The sequence below is a fragment of the Miniopterus schreibersii genome, assembly GCF_964146895.1.
Source record: "Miniopterus schreibersii genome assembly, chromosome: 3".
Classification (NCBI taxonomy): Eukaryota; Metazoa; Chordata; class Mammalia; order Chiroptera; family Miniopteridae; genus Miniopterus; species Miniopterus schreibersii.
Window position 1 is genome coordinate 96663953 of NC_138103.1, and position 27898 is coordinate 96691850.

At 38.3% G+C, this 27898-nt stretch overlaps 1 protein-coding gene across 2 annotated transcripts in view; it reads left to right on the forward strand.

Moving 5' to 3' along the window:
- Window positions 1–27898, forward strand: part of WDR70 (WD repeat domain 70) — a 173240-nt gene that overhangs the window by 95116 nt on the left and 50226 nt on the right. For both annotated transcript variants that reach the window (XM_081133024.1, XM_081133025.1), the window contains one exon: window positions 5464–5638. In XM_081133024.1, coding sequence (XP_080989150.1) covers window positions 5464–5638 — 175 coding nt within the window. The remainder of the gene's footprint in view (window positions 1–5463; window positions 5639–27898) is intronic.

Sequence of the window (27898 nt, forward strand, 5' to 3'; positions counted from 1 at the left end):
AAGGAGGAGACACACGAAGGGAAAGGTCATGTAAAGACAGGGGCAGAGATTATTATAGGCCAAGGAAGGCAAGCAATGCTGACATGCACCAGAAGCTGGAAGACACGGGGAGGGACTCTCCCATAGAGCCTCCAGAGGTGTGAAAGAGTGAATTTCTGTTGTTTGAGGCTACCCAGCTTGTAGTTACTTGTTATGGCAGCCTCAGTCATATATATGTGTGTCACTTTTTTATGGCCATTTCCCATTGTATGGCAGTTTCAGATTTTGTTTATCCATTCATCAGTTAATGTACATTGGGGTTGTTTCTAGTTCTGGCTCTTATGTAGGATGCATCTCTTAACTTTATGTTAAAGTCGTTGCATGGGGATATGTTTTCAGCTCTCTTGGGTGGATGGATTCCAAGGAATGGAAGTGCTAAGTCATGTGGTGAATCTATTTTACAAAACTGCCAAACTTTTCCAAAGTGGTTCCCCCATTTTACACTCCTACCAATAACGAGTGAAGGTTCTAGTTTCTTTACTTCCTCACCAACACTTAGTATTGTCTCTCTTTTTGATTATAGCTGTCTAGTGGGTATGAAGTGGTATTTCATTGTAATTTTGATTTGCATTTATTTTCTGAATAACAGATAATATCAAGCATCTTTTCACAGGCTTAATGGGCATTTGTATACATTCTTTAGTGAAACATGTTTAAATCTTTTGTTGCCCATTTAATGAATTGGGTCACTTAACTTTTTATTGAATTATAAAAGTTCTTAGATATTCTAGATACCATTCCATTATCATATATATGATTCATAAATGTTTTCTTCAAGTCTAGGTCTTTTCTTTAAACTTTCTTCATAGTATCTTTCGAAGCAGATAAATTTTCAACTTTGATGATGTCCAATTTACCTTTTTTCTTTTTTCCTTTAAATCATTTGTGCTTTTGGTGTTGCATCTAGGAAATCATTCCCTAATCCAAGGTCATATTTTAAGAGTTTTACATCTGTGTCTATGTTCCATTTTAAGTTAATCTTTCTATGGTGTGAAGTCCACATTCACTTCTGCATATGGATATCTAGTTGCCTTGGCATCATTTTTTGAAAAGACCATTCTTTTCCCATTGAACTCTTTTGGCACCTTTGTTAAAAATCAGTTGGCCATAAATGTAAGAGTATAAGTGGTTATTTATTGTAGTGTTCATTTCCTACTCTGATGCTAGATTTCAGAATGCCTAATTTTAGTAATTGTAGGTATAAGACATTAGTACCAAATACGTTTCTCTCAAGTGCAGTTGCATTCTTATTGCAGTTACTCTGTATATATGTGAATTGTGTGTGTTTATAAAGGTTATTGTGGGTTTGTATCCACGCTGGAACATTTTCCCCATTTCTGTGGAACTTTAATACCCTAATATTTGGGCATTTTGAAAAGAAGGCCACTTTTGTTGGATTTGTTCTGCCAAGGGAGCCAGCAGGTTTCAGACTCTTACATCACTCAAGTTGCTTGTGTAGTCTTTCAAGAAAAAATTAAACCAAGATCTCTTAAGTGATTTACATGCAAAATTAATGCTTCCCTTGACTTCTGCCAAACGCGGTCATGCATTTATACAGCAGATGCCAGAAAGTTCAGAACTTGTATCTGGAAAGAATTCAGAATTTTAAGACAGAAAGCATTTGTGCCTGGGGCAATGTACTGGCCCCACCTGTGTTTCTTTCTTGTCTTCTGTGTTTTCATTGTGTTTCCACAAAGGCCCAGGCAGTTATTTCTTCTATTTTCAAATCTTTTTTATGAAACACAGATTTAATTTTATAAGATCAGCTCTCACTTCAAGTTTCAAAATATGTGTTCTTCCGCATAAAATGTTTTGACAGATACCTAATGGCCCAGTACTTTGGCATCCATTTTTCAAGACACAGATTCAGAGAATTGGAACCATAAAACTGCAGTGTAATTAGTCATCATCAGATGCTATGTAAATTTTTATTTCATACATTTATGTGCTAGGTTAGCTGCACTTTCCCTTCTGTTATTTTGATAACTTGCTCAACCTGTTACTATACGACTGAAATAGATAAAACATTCTTAGTTATTGGGTATTTTAGCTTTAATCTTTCATTTATGGTCTGAGAGGAAGAGCAGAAAGGAACTAGTGTTTATTGAGTGCCTGCTGTGTTCCAAGTGCTGTCCTAGACACGTTTATATCCCTAATCTCATTTATTCTCAGTACTCCTCATTGTGGTAGTAGTATCCCAGTTTTAGAGATGAAGAACTTTAAACAAGCCAGATAATGATAATGATAATGATACTTGTGTGCAGCCTTTCATGTTATAATTCTAAAGTATCATCTGACTTTTGGAGGTGTTCAGTTATAGAAAAGGAGAAACCATCATAATTTATCCCTACTGTTGCAGAGCCCAGTGTAGAAAGAAAAGGCACACAAGGTATTTCTCAATGTTTCGTGCATATTTACTATGGGAAGCATAGTAAACAGAGATAGGAGATAAGTAAGCAATATAGAGTACATTCAGCAAGGGGTAAGGTTTTATAATGCTCAGATACAAATGTTGCCAAAACAGTGGATTTCTATATGTGAAAAAAGAACCTTGACTTCATACCACATATAAAACAGCTCAAGTGCCCATCAGTAGATGAGTGGATAAAAAAGCTGTGGTACATTTACACCATGGAATACTATGTGGCTATAAAAAAGGAGCTCTTACCCTTTGCGAGAGCATGGATGGGCCTGGAGAGTATTATGCTAAGTGAAACAAGCCAGTAGAGAAAGACAAATATTGCATGATCTTTATAAGTGGAATCTAATAAACAAAATAAACTGACTAACAAAATAGGTCCAGAGGCATGGATACATGGAACAGACTGACAGTTCTCACAGTTCTCAGGGGGAGGAGGGGAGGGAGACGGGAAGAGATTAACCGAAGAACTCATATGCATATATGCATAGCCCATTGACACAGACAATAGTGTGAGGAAGGCTGGGGTGGGGCAGGAGCTAGGTGGAGGGGGACAAGGGGGGAAAATGTGGGATACTTGTAATACTGTCAACAATAAAAAAACAGATTATAGACCTAGTTGTAAAACTTAAAAGTATAAAACTTCTAGAAGTAAACAGGAGAGTTTCTGTGACCTTGGGTTAGGCAAAGATTTCTTAGATATAATATAAAAAATTTTGATAAGTAGGACTTTATTACAATTTAAAACATTTGCTATTTGAAAGACTATTTTAAAAAATGAAAGGCAAGCTACAGACATGAAAATTATTTGCCAAACACATATCTGATAAGGTACTTGTACCTAGAATAACTGAAGAACAGTTAAAATACAATAATAAGAAAATAAACAACTAAATATTTAAAACAAGCAAAAGATTTGAAGACATTTCACTAATGAAGGAAAATGGATAGCAGCTGGTACATGGAAAGATCCTCAACATCATTAGTCATTTAGAACGTGTAAATTAAAATCATAATACCAATACATTCTACACCTATTAGAGTGGCTTAAAAAAACAATTGGTAATACCAAGTGCTTATCAAGGATATAGAGCAATTGAAACTTTTACATTGCTGGTGGGAATTCAAAATAGAACAGTCACTTTGGAAAACAGTTTAGCAGTTTCTTAAAATGTTAATAACTCTATACTTCCCATACAACAAGCAATCCCATTTCTAGGTATCTAGCCAAGAAAAATTAAAACTTAAAAAAATATATATATCTTTATTGATTTCAGAGAGAGGGAGGGAGAGGGAGAGAGAGGGATAGAAACATCAATGATGAGAGAGTCATTGATTGGCTGCTTCCTACACGCCCCCTGCTGGGGATCGAGCCTGAAACCTGGGCATGTGCCCTGACCAGGAATTGAACCGTGATCTCCTGGATCCTAGATCGATGCTCAACCACTTAGCCACGCCAGCCAGGCGGGAAATTTTTTTAAAAATTATGAATGAATGTCGGATTTTTTCCCCCAATTCTTATTTTACATGAATTGATATGATCATATGTCTTTTTTCTTTTTGTCTGTTGATACGGTGCTCTGTATTGTTTAATTTTTAGTCCTTCCAATCCTCCTTTGCATTCCTAGTTTAATTACCACTTAATCATGATGTATTATCACTTTATGCACTGCTAGTTTGAATTTGCTGATGATATTTTGTTAAGAATTTTTGTGTCTGTCTTCATTGGATATACGGGTCCATATACCCAATGGAGTGACTGGTTTGGACATCAGGGTAATGCTGGCCTCATAGAATGAGTTGTGACATGTTTCTTCTATTTCCTGGAAGAATAGAAACTTGTATAGAGTTGGTGCTATTTCTTTCTAAAAAGTTGGGTAGAATTCAACAGTGAAGCCGTCTAGAGTTTCCCTAGTAGGAATATTTTAAATTATGTATTTAGCTTTTTTAATTACACAGGAATACTCTAGTTTTTTATTTCTTATTGAGTGAGCTTTGGTAGTTTGTGTCTTTCAAGGAAATTTGTCCATTTCAGCTAAATTATCAAATGTATGTATATAAATTTGTTCATAAAATTCCTTTATTATCCTTTTAATGTTGTTAGAAGCTCTAGAGTGATATCCTCTCTTTCATTCAAAATACCACTTTTTTTTTTATATTGTCTCACATTTCTGTTTTTTCCATTAATTCTGCTAGCGGCTTGCTAATTTTATTGAACTTCTCAAAGAACCAGCTTTTGGCTTCTCTGCTGTTTTTCTCTCTTTTATTTTATTCCTTTGTACTCTCCTTTTTATTATATCCTTCCTTCTGCTTGCTTTGGATTAATTTTCTTTTTTTAGTTTCTTAAGGTTGAATCTTAGGTCATTGATTTGAGACTTCTTTTTCTAGTATGTATAGTTAGTGCTGTATTTCCCTCTGTGTTCTGCATTAACTGAATACCATGAATTTTGATATATTATATTTTCATATTTGTTGGATTCTGTCCCCACCCCAGCCCTATTACTGTGTTGCTTGTTATTAGTGAAAACTCAGGGGCTGGCAGCTTTGTATTTACTCCTCCCTGAGAGGCAGGAAACCTTCGCCTGGGCCCCAGGGCAGGACGATGTTCTTTTTTAATGACTTGTTTTTTCAGTGTTTCTCCTAGTGTATGTCATATGACAGGGCATTGACACGTACAAGTAACTCAGAAATTAATGTGTGTACAGAGGGGGCATGTGTTCAGCAAGCTTACTTACCAGAGTGTACCAGTCAGACTGTGTGGCGGCCACTGCTTAGAGGGTCAGAACTAGTGATTCTGATCGACTTGAAATAGAATTTGCCGTTTGCTGTTTGATTTGACAACAGCATGATTTACCTCATTTATAACTGGAGAATGTTTTACAGTGCACATTTTATTTTAAAGTAATTATTAAAGATATGCTTAAAAGTTGGAGAATCTTTATGGGCCCTTTTGTATTTTGAACTCCTTTCTCTTTGGTACATGAAAATCTCCTTGTTCTTTTTAGGACTGTGAGGACGTGGGAAGTTGAAAATCCAAAGAAGCAAAGAAGTGTGTTTAAACCACGGACGATGCAGGGTAAAAAAGTCATCCCTACCACGTGCACATACAGTAGAGATGGAAACCTCATAGCAGCTGCCTGCCAGAATGGAAGCATACAGATCTGGGACCGGAATTTGACTGTAAGTCAAGGACATTTAAGTCTGTTGGGTTTTTTTAATAAAAGAAAACCACCTTATTGGTAAGACAAACATGTTAAAATGTTATGAAGATCAATTTCCTGAGTTTAGCGCTAATTTAAACTTTAGTATTAGTTGATAAAACATTGGAACTATTGCAGTAAACAGCTTTTCAGCAAACATCCCAGCTTAGTATTTTCCAATGTGTATTAGATTTTGTTCTTAAGTTGGGTCTTTTGGTATAAAAATTAAAAAGCACAGTATAATTTTTTGTACAGCATTTCAATGTACTTGATTTTGAAAAGGAAGGATTTGATGGTAATAAAAAACAGGGTTAAGCAGAGAACTAGAAAATACCCTTTAAAAGATTTAAGAAAACCGTGAAATGTCCAGGATGGTCCACCAGTTGTTTTGCAGTTATGTCTGTAGTAATTTAAATAATATTTTGTCTTAACATTCCATGCATTCCATTTGAATGGGTTTCAGATTTTTCCTTTACAGTTTAGGTCATTATTAGAATAAATAAAATTTGGATTGGAAAGGATCATAGAATTATATAACCATAGAAATAATGAATGTAAAAGACTTTGACTAATTCTGTGAATTACCAGTAAGCTTTAAAAAGGGCTTTGTACATATAGGTGGTAAAATAAGAACTTTTGATAAGTGGAATAATTCTACGTTCCCAATGTTAAAATGAAAATCTACATTCAAAATGCAATTTGGTTATCTTATTTTAATAAAAGGTTCTGGTTCAATTATTAATTCAATAAATTTTTATTAAGTACCTACTATATGGCAGGCACTATTCTAGGCACTGGAAATACTGCAGGTTATCAAAAATTCCTGACCCTGGCCGTGTTGCTCAGTTGGTTAAAGCATCGTCCCCATTCACCAAGGTTGTGGGTTCAGTCCTCAGTCAAGGCACATACAAGAAACAACCAATGATGCATAAATTAGTGGAACAACAAATTGATGTTTCTTTCTCTCTCTCTCAAAATCAATCAATAAAGAAAATTAAAAAAAAAAATTCCTGCCCTTGTGGAGTTGACATTCTAGTTCTTTTTAAAAATTATAAAAATAACATCTTTCAAATAAAATTGCCCATCAAACATTTACATTTTGAAAGGGGTCCCAGGAAGGGTAGTTTAGTAACTTTCAGGCAAATGAGTTAAATTCAGTTTTCTTGGAATAAGGTAAAAAGTAATGATGGGGGAGAAAAATCCATGTTTATAATGCTGGAAATATCTTTGGCATTTTCTGTTTGTCAGATCTCTTTATTTCTGTTTTCATCTTCACTATAAACCCTGTAAAGCTTCATAACAGCACAGAGATTTTTAAAATCCTTTGAATTGTAAACTGAGTTTTAACCAAGCAATAAATTTTGTAGTAACTGGCTTTCATCCTGTCTGGGTGCTGCTGATTTAAACATAGAAATTCTAAACCATGAAGTTTTCTTGTGTAGCTTTAATAGTGTGTGGTTGGTATGGCACGTATATACTATATGTGTGTGTGCTTTTCTCATAGAACCTTTTTTAAAGCTTGGCCTTGCATATCTCTTGAAGTAATGAGTAGCTTCTGTTTCCAGTTTTGTAGAAAATAAAGCTGTCTGAATGCCAATTCTCCCCCTCCCCAACCCCCAGATCTTTTCTAGCCATTCTGCTAATCACAGTCCCTCATTTGATTTTGTTAGAATTTAACAGTACATGAATGTATAGCTTAATATTCCACAACCCATTCATGATATTTCATTTACATTTTTACATTTGCATGTAAGTGTGTCGCCTGAAGAGAAATCAGATCCAGAAGAAAAAGCTTGCTAGCAAGAAATGCAGCTTGATCTTAAAAACATATTTTTACTAGACTTTGGGTGGTGAGCACACAATGCAATATACAGATGACGTGTTATAATCAGAATTGTATAGCCAAAACTTATACAATGTTATTAACCAATGTTACCCCAATCAGTTTAATCTAAAAGAATAAAAGATAAAAATCCAGTTGTTGCTAATAAAAGAATAGATTTTTAAAAAATTTCTTAACTATTACTTTAGCAATAATAAATCATTCACAGGAAAACACTAAAGATGAGGTAAGAAAGCCTCATAGCAATAGGTTTTCTATATAGTAGCCAAAGAACTACACAGTAAATAATGATTAACACATGTTGTGTTGCAATTAAATAAAGCTATCATAATTGCCATATTTAATCAAATAATTGCCTCTCCTTTCTAATCTTATCATTTTATCTCTACCCCCAAGTGCTTATAAATTACCTGGTATGTATCCCTCTGTACTTTTCGCCATATCTCCATAACTGTATATATTGATATATCTAGCTATCTATCTAGATCAGGAAGATTTCACCTGTTATTTTTGAGCACCTACCACCTCTCTGAGAATGAGACAAAAGACAAAAAGGTGTCTTTGCCCTTCTTTCTCCAAAGACTGATCACTTAACAATAATTCGCAGTTGTTACCCAATAGTTGTTCAAATTTAAGCAGTGAAATACTGCGTACAGGGAGGAGAGAAGTACATTATAAGGGAAATATGACTTTTTTTTTTTTTAATCCTCACCTGAGGATATGTTCATTGATTTTTAGAGAGAGAGAGAGAGAGAGAGAAACATCTATCGGTTGCCTTCCTCACATGCCCCCACCAGGGATTGAACCCACAACCCAGGTATGTGTCCTGACTGGGAATCGAACCTGTATCCTTTTGGTGTACGGGATGATGCCCCAAGCAACTGAGCCATCTGGCCGGGGTTAAAAAAATTTTAACTCGTAAGTAAAACTAGAAGAATTTTCCCTAAATGTGGTTGGAGTAGAAAATATATATGAATCCTTATGGGTGTTTGTTGATACTTAGGAGAGAAGAAATGGAAATCAGTCATGAAACAAAAACTTCTAGTTTAAAATACATGAATATATGAATAAAAGTTTCTGCTATGGAGTCAAATGTATAAACATTATAAATAATCAGTTAGTATAATCTTAAATTTCCATTATATTGAATAAATAGACCAGAAGGGCTATATAGATTGAAAAGAATGATGTAATTTTTGTCACTATTTGGTGACTTGAATTTAGCCAAAAAATTTAAGTGAAAGTAATTATGAAATATTTTTTAAAAGGTCAGACATTTTTACCTGCATTGTGTGCAGTTATGATTACAGACATTTTGTAATTCTGTTTTCAATTTCATTACACATGTATCCAAAGCATAGCTCATAATTTCCTCTGAAAATCAGACCCTGAGCTTCGCCCTCTTTAGTGGCCTCCAAAGAAAGTTAATTTTGGCAATTTTTTTTTTCCAATTATAAAGTAACCCAGTTATGTATAAAAATGTTCATCCGAAATACAAAAGTATGTGAAGAAAGTAAGTCACTTACAACTGCACCAGCCGAGATGAGCATTTCTAGATTCTTTTCTGTAGTCACATATAAGGTATGCTCCCAACATGTGTGTGTGTTTCAGTGTTGGGGCTTTTATTAGCCCTGCTCATCAGCACCCCTCCTCCCTACCTGGCACCTCAGCAGATGAAGAAATAAGACTGATCTTCAAAGCAGGACAGATGAAGGTCCACCTGTGCCGCGGGTGGTGGAGGGGGTGGAAGCCGAAGAGGCCTGCTGGCCGACCCCTGGCGCCGAGCAGTCTCCCCCAGCCCTCTGCTTCAGCGCCGAGCCTGGCCAGGCTTGCCCAGAAAGACGCAGACAGTTACTCCTGAGGACAGGCTGCCCTCGGGAGAGAAAAGGGAAGAGCCGAGCCAAGCACTCTCTCCACATTCACAAGTCGGATTAGCTGACTGCCTTCGTTCTTAGTAAAGAGGGAGTGGGAGAAGGTTGGACAGGGAGAGCAGGCCAATAGGGCCTTGAGGCTGCATGGAAGACTTCCGAGACTCTTCTGAGGGCAGTGGGGCCCTTAGATTCCAGGAGAAGAATGGCATGGCCCAGGTTGCATTTTAAGAAGCATCACTCCGGTCGGCAGGCGGACTGAGGAATAAAGTAGGGGAGAAAGGCAGAAACAAGGAGCTGGGCTGGGGCTGAGCTGGGGCTGGGTGTGGTGGGGTCCCAGCACTCCTGGGCCGCTGTGCTTGTGGTCCAGGCAATGTTTGGATTCAAAGAGTTTCTGAAGCTAGGATTGGCAAGTAGGTAAAACCTAATAGAAAGGAAATTTAAATTATGCCTTTTTAAAGAGTTGTACACTGGTACGACATAGATAATTTAATTTGGAAAATGATTCCACACAACACATTTGATTATTACCTTTCACTATGCCTGGTTTTGCTAATGGTAGGAGGCTATTTGAGAGTGGAGAGTTTGGATTGCGTGAAAGCCTGCTTCCGTTTTGTGTTATTTTAGCTAATTTTGAACAGCTAATTTTACTTTTATTATCTTATATTCATTGACAATATGGTATAAGTGCTCCTAAATTCTTTTTTAAAAAGACTTCTGGGGTTTTCTATAGCACAAAGTCCTCTGCAGTTGTCTGGCTAGGCTGTTGTGTCTTCTAAGATGGCCCGTCTCTCCGTGGCATGGCTCTAGCCTCTAGAAAGCCTATATAAGGGATGCCTCTCTCTAGGAGAGAGCTTTCCCGAGCCCTGCTTCTCAGATTCAGGACAGCTGTGATTTATCTTGTAAGCCGATGAGGCCAAACATTACTGTCCTAACCATTATAAACAAAATAGTAAATGTGAAACGTTCACTCATAGAGTCACTAGTAGGACTTTTATATACAGAAAGTAATGTCTGAGCCAAAAATGTGAGACGGTTCTCTGGTCTGCATGCATTCTCTTAACCTCCTCTGATTCATTGCAAACAGACAAGTGATGCAACCAGTAGTGACTGAGCTCCCAAATTCTCAGAGCTTCAGGAATCCACCTGGCCTTTTCTTTCCCTTCACTTCTACTAATTAGATAATTTTCCACATTTCTTACAACTTCTCAGAAACTTTTATTTTTGTATGTGAGATCCAAATGGAAGAACATTGCGAGATTCTGTTAAACCGCAACAATTCAGAATATTTTAAATATTTACTCATTTTGTGACTTACTAGAGTTTTTATGGTTTTCAACTCTATTCTACAAAGTAATGCAAGGATCAGATCTTAATTCAGAAGTATTTTTGAAGTTACTGCCCAAATTTGTTATAGTTAGTTATGTAAAGATTGTTCTCACTCTAAACTATCTGATAAAGAATTTTACAGTATCTTATCTGCAGGAGATACGTTTTCAAGACTCTCAGCCCAAGATTGAAACCACAGATAGTACTGAACACTATATAAACATGTACTATGTTTTTCCTATACGTACATACCTATGATAAGGTTTAATTTATAAATTAGACATGGTAAGAGATTAACAACAATAATAATAAAATTGAACAATTGTAACACTATACTCTAATAAAAGTTATGTGAATGTGATCACTCTCTCAAAATATCTTACTGTACTATACTCAGCTTTCTTCTTGTGATGATGTGAGGTGATAGAGTGCCTATGTGAAGAGGTGAAGTGGGATGAAGGACTCTGGCATGTGATGCAGCATTAGGGTGCCATTGACCTTCTGGCCATATGGCCAATTGACTAATGGGCAGATAGTACACACAGTGTAGCTATGCTGGACAAAGAGACGGTTTATGTCCAGGTGGGACAGGGTGGGACAGCACAAAATTTCATCACACTACTCAGAATGGTATAAAAGTTAAAACTTATGTTTATTTATGAAATTTTCTGTTTAATATTTGGACCACAGTTAATTGCAGGTGATTGAAACCTTGGAAAGTGAAACCACAGATAAGGGAAATTATTGTACTTTTTGCCGGGATAGTTTTATTCTGGTGGGTAGAAAACACTGATGCTCATGGGACAGGGTTATCATGTGATAACCCTGTTTTATTCTGAAAAACAGTTCTTATACTCTCTCAATCTCAAACTATAACACAGAGAGAAAGGACTTACTTGTCAAGGAAAACTGTATTTTTTTTTACCCATAATCTATTACATTTTACATTGTGACCGACTACACGCATATCTTTGCATAGACCAGCACACACACGTACACCCACACCCATATCCACACCCACACCCAAAACCAAAACATATTTACCATAACAGTTTCTAATCTTGCAATGTATAATGCATTCTTCTATATTTTCATTCATTTCATTTCTAAAAAGTACTGATCATCACCTATTAAGTTGATTTTATGACCTACTAATGAGTTAGAATCCAGAGTTTGCAAAATACTTCTAAAGCATGTCCCAAGTATAATTCGATCTTCATGACAACCTGTGAGGTAAGAAAGGTTAATATTAGTTCTTTCAAAATGTGATTAAAGCCTACACTTTAAAAAGAGAAATTTTGACTGATAACGAAGAAGAGATGGTTTGGGGCATTGAGTGACCGGAGGCCACCATGAACAGCGGCACCTGAATGGTGAGAGGGAGAAAGGGGAGCTGCAGAGATTAACAACAGGAGAGGGATGGAAGCAGAAGATGCTTCGCCTGCCTTGGGATTTTTGCTTGAGCCCTGGAAGATATCTGATATGCCACCAGAAATCACCTGTGCTTAGAAGGTACCAGGTTGCTGGTCTCTTGAAAAGCTACCTAAAGAGCTCTTCCTATGAAAGCCCAATAGTTCACCCCCAGAAATCTCAGCCAGCCCAGTTTCTCTAGTTAAGCCTGTTTCCCAAACTTCATTCGTTTGCTCACTCTCATAATCCCTTCATATCTACACAAAACCTTATTGTTTACTTAATTTTAAAAAATTATTTATTTAAAAATTATTAATACTTCTGAAAATGGATGTAAATGCGCATAACATTCAACTAATCTTTTAAAATGTACAATTCCGTGGTTTTAAATGTATTCACAGTGTTGTGCAACTACCAGCTCTCTCTGGTTTCAAAACTTTTTTATCACCTCATAAGAACATGCAGTGCCCATTAAGTAATCACTGCCCATGCCCCCCTCCCCTAAAGGAAACATTATAACTACTATAAATAAGAAGCCAATGTTGCTGTAAATAGAACATAGCAGTTTTTAAAATTGTGTTAAAAGTAAAACAATTATAAATACCAGCTAGTTGTCTGCCATGGCTCCCATGTCTGAAATCTTTTTATGTTAAAGAGATATTAGCAAGTGTTAGGAAGGTATTAAAGGCAAATTAGTGCTACATCAAGACTTTCTGCTTGGTATCATCAGAACAGAAGGAGAATTTTAAAAACATAGTTTTATTGCTTTCAGTTTACTGCTATGTAATGCTATTCCCTTGGACCACTTAAAATTTTTCTTGCTGTAGCTGCACTCATCCCCTGCCCCCAGCTCCTCTCAGTCACCTTACTACTAAAGGGACTGTGCCTTACTCCCATCGTTCTCTGTAGCTGGGACCCTGGAGTTCAGCGAGCTCTAAGTCTGATGACAGTAGTCTTTATCATTGTCCCCATCGTATCAAATCGGGTATTTACCCAACAGCGAACTAGATGCTTTGGGAATTTTAAGGAAAAGACAGATACTATTCTCAAATAATACAAATCCTTGTTGAGAAAATTAATTTATGCGCCATTAACACTTGGAAAATAAAACTGACAACAGTCAGTAGACAAGTGGATTGTATTCTGAAAGTTCACTGTCTTAAGTTATTTGGAGCTAGTATATGTTTTCCTATAACTGATACTTAATATTAGTTCTTCCTGTGCATATTCCCTGTTAGCCCAGTGTGGCTCATCTTTCTGTGCCCTTCTCTAAGTTCCCAGAGGCGGCTGTGATGCGATAGAAAGAGCACTGCTCTGCCTCCCAAACCTCACTTTCACCCTCTGAATAATAAGCTTCATCTCCAGAGGGTTACAAGGCTCAGGTAAGAGAACCTTTGTGAGGGTACCAGCGCAGTGCCTGGTACTCAGGAGAAGGCCAGTAAGTATTCATTCTTTCACTCAGTCACTTGTAGTCATGGTCCTTTTAATATATTACAGAGCTGCATCAAGACCATTTGCTCACCTAACCGGGTAGTGTGGTTCTGATAGGACCTACAGAGCTGGACCAGAAATTTCACCTCCTGTCACTGCTACCTCCCTCAACATTAGAAATGGTGGTGGTAGTGATAGTGGTGATAGGAATAATCATAAATATTAGAATAGGAGCTAACATTGCTTGCCTGTTACGTACCAGGGATTTTTCTAAATGCTTTTAATGTATTTGCTGGTTATACAGCTCTACGGTTAATATTATCTCCGTGCTAAGGATAAGCTGGGATTGAGTTATTTATCTAAGGACTCACAGTGAGGAGTGGGGAGATCTGGGATTTGACTCCAGGCAGCCTGGCTCCAGAGTCTGTACTCTTAACCACGATCTCTTGGGCCTCTCAGAGAGTGGACCCCCATTCTTCCACTCTAGCTGAAGGGGCCATCAGCAAGGAAGAGACGGGGGGTGGGGGCTCATGTCCTCTAAATGTTCTTTAAAAGCCAGGAAATGCATATTATCAGGGCCAAAAGTGTCTGACAGAGGCTCTGGTTCACATAGAAAAGATCGAACTTCCATCTGTCTGTCCAGACAGAGTCTGCAGAGTTGGGTGAGTGGGGAGTGGAGGTAGGAGAGAAGGAAGGGGTAGGGGACCTAGTACAAAGGGAGTTTCCAGGCCCTCCTATCACAGCAAGGATCAAAGTAGAATAGAGGTTGAAGAAGACAAGAAGTCAGTTAGACTCAGGTCATTAGGCATGGACTGACTGCCCAGCCGCTCCCTCTTGGCTGTATTCCAGGCGCCGTCCCCTAACTCAACTGCATTAGAATTACTTCCAAACTGTATTTCTAGTTCCCTTGGTGAAAATAGTTGTGGAGTCCACATAAATTAAAGAAATAATTAATTCTGCATTATATTTATGCTTTCTATATTTTATTACTGAGATAGTGAATCAAGAAATGGCATAAAATTAAGACATTTTGCTAAGTTTAAATGGCCATAACTTAAATGGAAGTCTTTGTCATTGACTAGATCTAGTAGCCAGATGACATTTTGCTAGTTTATTTTTAAACCTAGGAAGAGTTGCCTATAAACCATTTAATAGCAGAGCAAACTTTCCAAATGCTCTGAATTAAAACATATGGAGATGCTAAAGATACTCGCGCAGAGCTTGGATGTTTTCCCACACATAAAATGTGTACCTCAACGAGAGAAAGATATTTTAGACATTTCACTGCAACACTAATTTGAAACTATAGGAAAATACATGATAACTTCTTATTTTTATATTGATAAATTAAGAGTACTTTTGTTAGATAGGATAAGCCAAAAAAAAAAAAAAAGTCATATTCCTAAATCCACATTCTTAGAAAGTGACCTTTCTATATAAACGTGAAACTGATATTGCACTTGTATGTGTTTGAGTGTTTTGAGTTTGATAGTAATTGCTCATTTGTATGGAGTTTCCCCATTTACAGAGATAGACTTGGACCAAGTGCTTCTATTGACTCTTACAGCAGTGTTTTTCAATATTTAAGAAACCAGTACATATTCTGTTTTCCAGTTAGTTAAGAAGCCTTTGTTAAGCTTTACGTTCTGTACTCTGTTACAGAAACAGTGGATAGATTGAACGCTTTTCAAACGAGTCTTTATGCTCACCCCACACAGTGATTTGCCATGCCTCTCAGTGGCATTGGGGGGGTGATGTCGAGAGGAAGGCAGACTTTCTTCCCTTTCAGTAAATGGCTGTAAGCAAGAGAGATGCATGATCAGACTTAAGTTTTAAGAGCCATGTTGTTGTCTGTATGGAAGATAAATGAGGGGAAATTAAGATAAATGAGGAGACGGGAGTCAGTTCAGAGATTTCAGGTGAGTCCAGTCCCAAATGAGAGGAGCTCAGTGAAATACATGGAGTGAGAACGGAGACCAACCCAGAGGCATGAATTAGAGAGGTATTAGGATGTCAGGCACACATGGTGTGCTAGATGTTTGTGTCTGAGGAGTGAAGGACGCTGACTGACTAGCCTGAGTGACTGGAGCCCCAGCCACCCACCAAGGCATGGAGATCTGCCTGAGGAAGTGGAGGGAGAAGGGGCAGGCTGCATGGGAGTCAGTTTGGGATGTGTTGAGTCACAAAATCTTCAACTCCATAGCCAACTTAGTTGAATAAACGAATGAATTGACTAACTACTGGGGCTTGTATCCATGCCCATTACTCTCTTTCCCTGCATTTTGACTGAAAAATGCCCTCACTTTTTGGCTTGGGGCTGGACTTCTATTTTCAAAACTGAGATCTGATCTTTCCTGCATGATCTCCTAGCCTGATTTCCTCATTTTTGATGCTTGAATTTCCATGCCCTGACCCTGTGCTTTCTGTACCTGTATTACCACTTCGCTTAGGACCTGCAGCCCATATTTAACTATGATTCTTTCCAACTCCCTTCCTGCCTTACTCAGCCTTGGACCAGAATCCCTTCTGGATGCATGTGCTGGAGAGAGATGGCACAGTCATCCTTAGAGACCGTACTTTCTCTGTGTCCCTCGGTGCTGATTTTGGTGGGGTCGAGAGGACACAGGCTGCCTGTCGAGGAAGAGGGCTGGACTAGGTCTTGTGCACGCGGCTTCTCAGCTGCTGTGTGAAGCCATTTCACCCTCTGCTGTAGCTGAGAGCTCCACCTGAAGTGCACAGGCCTACTGATGCTTGGATGTTAGTCAGAAGGTGTGGCGCTACACGGTCTTTTAGCATGATCTTAGTGGGCTTAGTAACTTCTTCCTGTTATTTAACAGACAGTTAACAGGAACTTTAAACTTTCTTATCCGTTCTATTAGGACACTAAAATGAGCTCATGTTGCAAGAGTTGAGGCATGTATATTTTTTGGCGCTTCAAGGTGTAATGTGCTTTTATATGTAGTATGTTGAACTAGTAAGTTGAGTTTGAGAGTTGTAGTGTAATGGTTAACAGTGCACACTCTGGAGATATGCCTGAACTCAAGTCCAGGCTGTGCCATTTATTATCTGAATAATAGTTTCTCCAGTTAAAAGATGGGGATAATCACAACACCTCCCCCTGTGCTTGTTAGGACTAAATGTATATATGTGTGTGTGTATGTATTTGTGTATTCACATATGCATGTATGTATGTGTGTGTACATATATAGGTGCAGTGTGTGTGTGTGTGTGCACACTTAGAATAGCACTTGGCAGGTAGTAAGCCCTCTAAGTGTTAGCTACTGTTATTTTGATACTCATCAGTTCAGAAGTTTATTTATGTTTGTTTTCTGATTGATCTTAACATGTGTCAGGTTCTAGCTCTTTGTGTCTGTAGTACCTTTCCTCTTGGTGAACCTCTCCTGTAGTGTCTTATAGAGAAAGTTCACACTGATGCTGAGATCACATTTTGTGAATTGGTACGTTGCTGAATCAACTCTGTTCTTGGCAGTTACTGGAATCTATACAGCATCTGAATCTTTAACTGATTTGCTTATAGGGGAAAGTGATAACTGACACTTGTTTTCAAGAGCAAGACTAAAATATTAGCTTCAATAAATTATCTTTAAATATTTCTAGAATAATGTAATATACATAGCACTTAAAAGAAACAAAAAGTAACTTAACTAAATGGATTTTTATTAGCCAGATGAACAAAATCAAGCTATTCACTGGCTGCCCAAGGGGTAAGTTAGAACATTCAGAAGAAATGGAAACATAAAATCAACCGCAGAGAGGGTGTTCATTTAACTGATGAACAACAGCGTCATTGTGTTGAGCCTTTGAAATTCTTTCCCTAGTTGCCTGTTGGAGTAAGTTTTCCTTAAAGAATTCTCATATTAATATGGAAAAAACCTGAAAAATTTTCCCTACAACTTCACACTTTTTGACTATGTGATTAAGACCCCATGAAGCAATTTTAATCCGTATAGTATGACTGTGATTCTCTCCCAGTGGATATGGACATCATTATCTCTCTGTGAAGACTCATCAGCACTTCCCTCCGAGTTTTATTGTAGTTAGCAGTCTATTTAAAGGAAGGCCAGAGAGCTCACTGGGGCTGCTAGTGAGACAGGAAGAAGTTAAAAATTACTCCCTAAATACTTTTCCTGCCCCATTTGTGTGTCCAGGAACTCTGATCTATGAGCCTTAATTATGTATGACTTTGTCTTAATCCCTTCACTTTCTTGGCTCTTAGCTTTTTCAGGTCTGAGCTCGTTGTATAATTCTCTGTCCATGGCTCTGGCCTTTTACATCTTAGCCAATGCCAGTGTCATCTGTTTTGGGTTATAAGCTCCTTGAGGGCAGTGACTCTCTTTTGGCTTGGGCTCTACAACCCTCTTTGATGGTTATCATGCTGATGAAGTGGTTTGCTCCTTTGATTTGAAATATATTCTTGACTTGTGGTTAGCATAGTCTGAGATATACTAATATTGCAACAATTTCTTAATATTCATCTACTTTCCAACTGTTTGTGTCTTATCAAAACAAAATAATAGTTATAGTTTGTCGATCATTTTCTGGGTACCAGAAGTGTGTTGGAGCACTTTACATTTGTTATTTTATCGAATTCTGAAATTGGTATTATTTTCTCATTTTACATATGAGAAAACTAAGGCTTAAAGAAGTGAAATAATTTGCCTGTTGCGAACAACTAGAAATATTAAAGCCAAGAAACTCAGGTCCCTCTGACTCCAAAGGCACGCTTTTAGTCACTGTATCATGATCTTTGCAGCCCCATGGACATTTGCATGTGCTATTGATTCTTTTATGTCTCTGAAATACATATTTAAATTTTTTGTTATACAATACTTATAGAGTTATCATAATTCTAATGCCATACCATTGGAAAACAAGCATAATTCACTGATTTGTCTTCATTGATTAGGGAAAAAATTATAAAAACATCTTATGTCATTTATCTAACATTGAAGAACCTGTGTTAATGCTATTTTATGGGAGTGAACATTCTTGATAGTAGCTGTCAGTGCTAATACATTTTGTATTTCCATGATAATTCTTCTATAGCTGTGTCTTAGCCTTTCTGATGTAGTATTCACTAGTCTTTGATAAATAGACTATTGTGTGGTTTTTTTCTTTGAGAGAATGATGGAGTTAAAAATAATCACAATAATAATTTTAAAAGAACATGCTGACATTTAGATCTAAAGACTTTCTCCTCTAGGCTATAAAGCCTTAAGAGTAGGTCACACTCTGGGTTTAAACTCTGAACAGATACTTGCTCTCTGTATCAGCTTACCTTTTGATCTTAAAGCTGCACTTATTCTTGACTTCAGTAAATTTTAAATTGTCCTCCCAATTTTGGAAATACTGTATGAAATGAAAAATCACTAGTCACTCAAAGGAGATAATGAAAGAAACAAGTGTGTACTTTTCTTTCTTTTCTGTCCCCCTGAGGAATTGGAACTTTTCTTAAGTCAGTGATTTAAGCTAGAAATATGAAGCAATTTAAAAGAACAGAATTTCATGCTCATTTGAATGAAATGAGGTAGAGTGTAGCATCCTTAAAGTTTTCTTTGGGACTACGTTTATTGGCCAGAGGACAGCAGAGTTAGAGTGTTTGTGGGCTGTGCCCCACACAGCCCGCTGCACCGAGTTAGCACCACCGGCATTCTGCTTGATTCCCAGCAACCCACTGCAAACCACTGGCGAACATGACCTTTAGTCTTTTCTCTTTTATTTCTCTGATTCATAGCTCAGTTTCTTATACTTAGAATTTCTCTTCCCAATTCTCTTGCCCTATACCACCTAGTTCCAGTAAGTATAAACCTCAAGTTCACCTCTCTGCTAGAGGGAGCGATCACTGAAACACTTATTTCTGTAAACTGATTTTTGTTGTTCTGTATAGTAGTGTAAAGTATTTTAGAAAGGCCTGTTTATTCTGTGGCTGGAAAATATTGATGGTTGGTGTGTGATTAAAGGTTACATTAAGTATTGTAGATCTAATAACTTTCAGTAGACTATTTTATTTAAATATACATGTAGGAGTTTTGACAGCATGATTGCTAAAAGTATGGTACCTGTTTACTTAGAGTAGGTCTCCCTTTATTAATATCAACTCCCGATAGTTAAGTTCACAAGTATTTATTTCAAAGTCAACTAACTAGTTGTGATTTATTTTACATTTTAGTTGCTTACCCCACTATTCCTGCCTCCCCACACTGTTCTCTGGTCTAGTCTTCTGTTCCTCTCTCTATTAACTCCAGTTTTTCCTCCAAAATGCTTAGTAGAGTTTTGTTTTTTTTCCCTTCCTCCATGCCTTCATCGTCTTATTATGGAAAATAATAGCTAACTTCTTTAAATTTAGAAAATAAGAATTATATTTTTGTCCTATTATTATTTATGTTTGACATTTTAATCTTGATCTCTGTTGCCAAGATTTAAAATAGGAGTACAGAGGAGGCATTTGAAAATGAGCATATAGATTACAATCCTATATCCAGATATTTAAGGGGCCCCATTTAAATTGTTCTCAAAGACAGTATTTCCAGCATAAAACTGTCCAGAGAGGACACATGCCAGATGCTCATGACAACGAGGACGTGGGGAAGTATAATGAGAATTAGAAAAGAGAACCCTGTTGGAGGCACAATGCCGAGGAATACGCAGTGGGCATGGGTTTTACAGAGTCACAAACTGCTGAAGTGAAGGGGCTTGTCCCGCTTACCTAAGGGTGGCACAAGAGAAAGAAGAGTGTAGAGACCAGTAAAAATTCATCCTGCAGCTGTGCTCATGCCTTCAGTTTCTTACTGCCAGCTCTTCATTAATTCTACCAGATGTTCATAAATAGAGAAAATAACCCAGCGCCCTCAGTTTGCTACTTTTTATTGCATAAATACTATTGCCAGGTCCATTGTTTTATAAGATTATGATTCAGATGAAAGTACAAGAATCATACAAAACTGACCAGGATCACACATACACGTTTTTTGGTTTTGTTTGTTTGTTGGCGAGCAGTAAGTGATTGTTTTCCTAAAGAGAATGAAAGCTCATTTGCTAATGAATTCGTAAATCCAGAAGTATTTTGAACTTCTAATGACAGTCCTTCCTTCTATCAAATACAGGGTTAGAGGAGAGGTAAAGCACTCTTCTTTAGGGAATAAATGAACATTATACTTTCAAAAATGTCACGCTTCAGTTTTTCATAACATCCTTGGATATTTGGGAAGTAATTTTTAGACTTCCTAAAATCTTTTAACCTTTACTCAAATGAAAAGATAAAACTAGAGAAAATTCCCTTCCCAGTCTGTCTCAGGGAAGGGCTAGAGCTTTGTGTCTGCGGATGGTGCTGCTCAGCAATTTCAGGAAAGGTAGAGAACTAGGTGGGGTCTTTCCCAGCTGCTTTTGATATAAGGTGATATAATGTGTGACATCGTGAGACTGTACAGACTGTAACCAGATACGTCCAGCCAGTGGCTGCCTGAACTCTGCAGGCTCTCATGAGATCTGGAAGCAGAGCTGATGTTTGTTCTTCTGGGTGGCTCATAACTTAGAAAGAAAACCAATAGCTCTGCTTTTTTGATAACCTGTGATAGTTCCAACCTTACTAAACTATGCCTCATATACTAAAATGAACTGAGGAACAACTGAAATTTATTTAAAAAATTTTGCCTATCAGTGGAACAAGCTTAGTGCCTTTTATTCAGTGTTATGCCTTTGACACTCGTGAACTTGTCTGGCCACTTTCCCAAGTTCACACGGCCATATGTCAACTGTAACCAAGTGTCCGTATGTTAACTGCGACATAAAATGCTAAGTGTCAATACTTTTCTCATGAAAAGAATTTATATTTTAGCTCTGAGTGCCTCAGAGACAGGAGGCACTCAATAAATATTAATAACAGACTGAAATGTGTGTAAAGAAAAGTTTCAAAAACATAAAATAGTTGTTTCATGGAAACAATTTGTTCTCCAGCTTTCTCTCTACAATGAACCCCCCCATACTAAAAAAAGCTCACTAGTAAATATATAGAACAACCAAATGAAAATGTTTATTTTGAGAGGATGTACTAATAAGGACTATTCTTCAGCATCTTTTCTTACTTTACTTGCTTGACTAAAGTAGTGATAATATCTGCAAAATATGAAGAACCCGTGGGTTCTCTTCCTAAAAGGCCATGTCTTTCAGGCATGTTGTATTTCCTTCTGTTTTCATACAAATTTATGAAGCCACTCTACTGTAAATTATGAGGCTATAATTTAGATATTCACTGTGATTAATCTCAATATTGACTTGAGCTTGTTAACGTTCTTTAAAGATAAAATTTCCCTCCCTAAAAGAATTAAACTTTCCAGAAAAAAAGAGCTATTCCTTTAGTGATAATCTATTGGTAGCTAAATTGTCAGAGGTCACTATAAAATAAAACATCAACAAACATGCTTAGTGCTCTAACCAAGTTTTTGTCATCTGGAGTTTATGTTAAAAAGAATGCTTTGAGATACTTCTTTGGCTTTAATGAAAACCCTGTGAAGTTGACTGTTGCTGCTTCTTTCTAGTTTGTTATTTGCAGGATTTTGAATTATAGCTAAAATAAGTGTCTTCTTTGTGAAAGGAAAAGAACTGGACTTTTCAAATATGGAATTTTATTTATATATTTTATTTTTTTGATAAATTGTGATATACACACACGATAGAATATTATTTAGCCATAAAAAGAATGAAATCTTGCCATTTGCAAGAATGTGGTTGAACCTCGAAGGCATTATGTTAAGTGAAATAAGTCAGGCAGAGAAATACAAATATCATGTGATCACTTTTATATGTGGAATTATATATATAATATATATATATACACACACATACTCACACATACACATGCTCACATGCACTGATATTTTTCTAAACCCTTTGAGAATAAGTTGCAGACGTGAGGACCCTCTGTGCCTAAAAACTCTATATATTTTCTTTAAACGAGGACATTCTTGAAATTATAAAACCAAGCTCATAAATACAGAAAACAGATTGGTGGTTGCCAGAGGTGGGGGTGGGTGGGGGTGGGGCAAAATGTGTGAATTGTTTTTGTTTTTTTAGTTTAAATAAGTTGGATTAAAAAATGTTACAGCACATCCAAAAATGGTAATTTGGAGCAAGAATTTTCTCTGCCATTTTTTATTTTTATCTCTTCTAAATTGCATTTATCCTATGGAATTTCGCTACTCATGATCCTGTTGAATTTTACTTCTAAGACATTAAGTTACTTTTTATTGTTAATATTGCCAGTGGACTCTGATTTTTGAAGTGATCTTTAGAAATTAGAAATGACATAAAACTAAACAATGTGAATTTTCATGATAAACTCCCTATAAGCACATTCCTGTACCCAACTTTATAACAATCATATCAAATCAAATTTTTCAAAAGGTATTTTAAAGAGAGCTGTGTGTACACTAGCAAAGCTTCATGTAGAAAAGGTGCCTGGTCTGAGACATGCAGGACAGTGATAAGAGCAGGCAGATAGGAGGGAGTCAGCTCCCTAAAGAACAGCCTAGGCAAAGGGTCAAGTGGAGAGTGGATGTCTAAGTGGCAGTGGCCATTCAGGGTTATCCAGAGCAAAGGATTTTCATCGGGAGTAGTAGGAAGTAGGACCAGGAAGCTAGGTTTGGGTCAGACCATAGAGAAACATGAATATCATTGTGCCTGATTTAGACATTCATTCATTCATTCACCCACTCACTTTCTTACCTATTTACTTACCTACCTTCTTATTTTGCAATGTCAATTCCCAAAGGTCTATGCATGTGGAAGTAACATGATCAACAGAAAAGGCAAAAAAAATCATCTGATTTCTGCAATGTATGTTTTCCAAGATTTTGAACTGTGTTTTTGTTTTCTGCCTTGCAACCCCAGTAGTATGGTTCCTTTGCTCCCTTGCTCTAGCTGTAAGTCCAACTTGATAAAACCCACAATTCTGCAGGTTGGTACCGCTCCACCTTTATGGTACACATTTTCTTCTTGGCCCTCTTGCCTTTGGTAATTGCTTCCTTTTTCCTGTTCAGTTATCTGTGTCATTTCCTATCATCGGGTATTTTCAAATTTATCGAGCTCTTCCCTGGTTCATTTTATAATCCCCACTCCCCACTCATGAAAAGTAAGGGCAGTAGGCTGGACTTCTGTCGGACTCCTCGCCCTCAGGTGCTCAAATGTGGGTCTGCATCCATAGCCCCAGGCTCCCAGCCTCCTTCCTGTCTCCACTGAGGCCTTCCTCTCCTAGTTGCTCGCTGACCCGGCCACCTGTGTGCCTGAGCACGGCCTTCCTGCTTCCTGAGACCTCATTCTATCAGTTGCCCCCTCTCCTGTATTTTTATCCTTTCATCCCTATTGGATCCTAGAAAATATGCTCAAGTTTCTGCTTTTCATGTATTTGATTTAACAAAAGCCTTTTTCAACTCTTCCTTCTTTCATGATCAGGTTTCTACCCAAAATAGACTGTATTTGCTGTGTCCACATCACAGATTTGCAGAAACTGCCCACACCAAAGTCACTGGTACAACTTCAGTTCTGAGACGACTTCTTCCATTGCTCACGTCAAGCCCTTGCTCACTCACCTGGACCACAGCAGGTGTCTCCTAACTCATCCCCCTGCCCTCGTCTCCCTTTTCCCAGGCCGTCTTTCCCACTCCCCACGGGCCATCTTTAACATGCAGATATGAGCAGATTACCCCTCTCCCCTTAAAACCCGCCAGAGGCTCAACATTGCCTATAGGTCACAAATTCAGACTCCATAGAAGGGCTTGAGACCACCGATAACTTCACCTCCATCTCTTCTGTCTTCTTTGCTGCTACTCTGTTCTCAGTACCACCTGTAGTTCCAAAAGCAATGCTCCGTTTCACACTTCTGAGTCTGTTATATTCTGAGGCTCTATTGGAGTCACTCTTCTTTGCATACCTAGTAATCTCCTACATAACCTTCAAAAACCACAGTCAAGAATCCTCACCTTTACCTTATTTGTCTTTCTTCTACTCCCAGCATATCACCATTATTCTACTATGGTAGAGTTGACCATTGTTTTGTGGGTTTACTAGGTTGTTTGTGGATATTGCCATTATTTATTATAGTGTACATTGCAAATATATTTTTTATATTTGCCTTCCTTTCTAGACTGATCTCCTTGAGAATATGATCTCCATTTTACTAGTCTTGTTACTCATTTGTATAACACCTAGCATAGTGCCCTGCACATAGCAAGGACTCCATAAATATTTGTCGAATGAGTAAATAAACAGTTGGACTAATTTTAGCAAATATTAATTGGTGGTGCTCAGTATTATACTTTTGAAGTTAGATTAAGTTTTGGATTGTATGTCTGTGATATCACTGTACTTAATGCTGGCTGCTGTGCCATATAGTTTTAAAGAGACCTAAAGAGCAGGGAGGAGGGTGTGTTTGTAGCTAGTGACTTAATCTGATAGTCTAAATGAATATTTAGGCCTTTCTTCACATTGTCACAGTACGCTGTATAAGCTCATCTATATATTCTCTCCTAACCAAATTGTACAAAACTGGAGAAAAGATTTCATGAAGTTTATGATCACTTTCCCCAGACTTCTTATCTCCCTGTCCTCCATCTCCATGTAGCTACCAGACAGCTCCATCTGAGATGCAGATCTGATGATTTAACGTTCTGTTCGTGACCCTTCAATTCTTCATTTCCATTTTCTCATGTTTTAGTCTCCTACTCTACTAAATTTAAGATCTTATTCTAAGTTAGATTTCTTTTGGAAGTTTGTTGTCACTGACAGAACTGCTCTGCATCCCTTTTGCACCTGCAGCTGATAACACTCACTATTCTCAACTCCAAGCACAGGGCTCCAGAGGATAAACACAACACATGGGTTGTGTTTATGTTCATTGAGCCCATCTTCTCCAAGCATCTGCTGCACAGGCGCAGAAATAGAGAAGTGGTTTTGGCTCTTGGCTGCCAGGGGAACAGGAGGGTTGCCACAACAGACTCGGCAAACAACCCCCAAAGTCTCCAAGAAGGGTAAACTTATGCTGCTAGAAAATCAGATTTAGTAAAGGACTGTACATTGTTGCTTCTTGACCTTAGCTTTGTCCCTACATCCTTGTGGAGAGATTAGACTGTTTGCTGCAGCAGCTGGGCCATCTTTACAAGAGTACATTTGAGATTCCCTCAGCTTTTGAAGGAAAGCGTATTTGAGATCTCTCTGGGCTCAGAAGTTGCTTTGTAGTGGAGTTGGATTATGCTCCCCTTGGAAGCTTGGTTTTTGACTGACATTGATCAGGTTGGCTCCAAGGAAGCCCAGCATCCTCTGCCCTGGCGCCACTGGGCTCGCCACCCTGCCCCCCTCCCCCCTGCTCCACCACCTCTCTATCCCTCACTTGAACTGGCTGCCAGAGTTCACAGACAGCTGGGCAGAGAGTGGCTAAATCTGCCCAGCTGCCCGGGAAGCTTGGCGGCCAGGCTGAGGGAAGGAAGCATCGGCTCTCTTTGAAGGTCGGCTGCCAGTGAATCTCAGGCAGCTGGACTTCAAAGGGGGGACCGCCGGGCTTTCCCTCCTGTCTAGGCAGGTCATTCCATGGCGTGGTGCTTCCGGTGTTGGCACGGTGGCTCTTGAGTTCCTCCTCAATTAGAGAGCTGGGGCAAAAGCTGCACTTGTGCTCCCGTTTGTGTCTCATGTGGTAGCGACAGTCTAAGATCCCAGCCCCTGTTACCTCAAACTTCAGAGTAAAGGCGGAGGAGAAATGGAGAACCATGCAAAGGGCAGCTAAGGAGATCCACACAGTTCGTGGATTTCCTCACTGCCAGTTGTAACTTGTGTTATTTACCAGGTTTTAAATTACTTCAGGGACTTTTGGGGTGATCTTGAGTAAAGGCTAATCAGCCTGTGCTTGTGGACTGTGTTTAGCTAGTGGCCTGGAACTGGGTTGCGTCATAGACGATGGTTTTACCTGTTTCCAAAAACTGGTACAGGGCTCACACACTTCTGTACACTTTCTTCTTGCTGCCCCCCTTCACCTTCATCTCCACGTTCCACTGGGGGCGAGGGACAGGAACAGTCTAGGCAGGAAAGAGCAAGGGTGCCCCAGAGTTCAGGCCCAGCTTAGATGCAGAGGGGGTCAGAGCAGAGGGAGCCTGGACTTAGAAGAGCTGTGAGTACTTAGTGTATACATGTGGTTAAGAGTGTAGGCCCTGGTGCCAGGCTGCCTGGGTACAAATCCTGGCTCTGCCACTGACTGGCCACAAGACCTAGGGCAATTAACCTTACTTTTCAGCATCTCCATGCCCTCCCTGGAAAGTGAGGTTGATAACAATACTCATAAGGCCATGGAAAGGTTCAAGGGGTTCATACATCCCTTGCACTTAGGACTGTGTCTAATCCAAAGTATATGCTCAATAAGTGTTAGCTATTACCATGTACCAGATCCCATTGCCTGGGACTAGAGGGGGTTGAAAACTGACTGCTGTGACTTTTACTGCCTCTGTGTGGATAAAAGACTGCTAACTTCTGCCTCCAGTGGACTTTATAATATAATTTTTTTTCTTTTCAGAAATCCCTAATAGTGTAAAAAGTTGTGTTAAGTAGGTTGAGGGAGAAAAAAGTTTTTTTATGTTGTCCATTTCTCTCCATTTTTTAATATGTCTTTATTGAGAGAGAGGAAGGGAGAAGGAGAGGTAGAAACAGCAATGATGAGAGAGAGTCATTGATCAGCTGCCTCCTGCATGCCCCCTACTGGGGATCAAGCCCTAAACTCAGGCATGTGCCCTGACCGGGAAGCGAACCGCAATCTCTTGGATCCTAGGTTGACGATGCTCGACTGCTGAGCGGTGCCAAGTGGGCTCATCTCTGTCCTTGCACTTAGAATTTATTTAGGGCCATTACTATAATAATCTATAGAAATCCAAAAGAAGCCTTGTGAAACATGGCAGTGTGTGTGTGTGTGTGTGTGTGTGTGTGTATTACACATATGTAGAATACATATAAATATGTATATAATAGTAGTTTCTGAAGTTAGAATCAGCGTTTGAATTTTTGCTCTGACAGTTTACTAGTTATGTCTTTGGGTAAGTTACCTTGCTTAGCCTCAGTTTTTTGTTTGTAAAATGACATCATAAATGCATACCTCAGGAGGCTTGTTTTAAGAATGAGATTAGAAGATATACGTTTTACCTTACTAAGTAGCAACATGTTTGATAAATGTACCTGTTGTTATTATCATTATTATTGCCACCACCATTAGTGACATAAGTTAAAATCATTACTGCATCACAAGGAAGCCTTTAGTTTCTGTAACAATGGCTTACAGATAGAGTGCTTTTTCCTAAGACTTTTGTTCTCT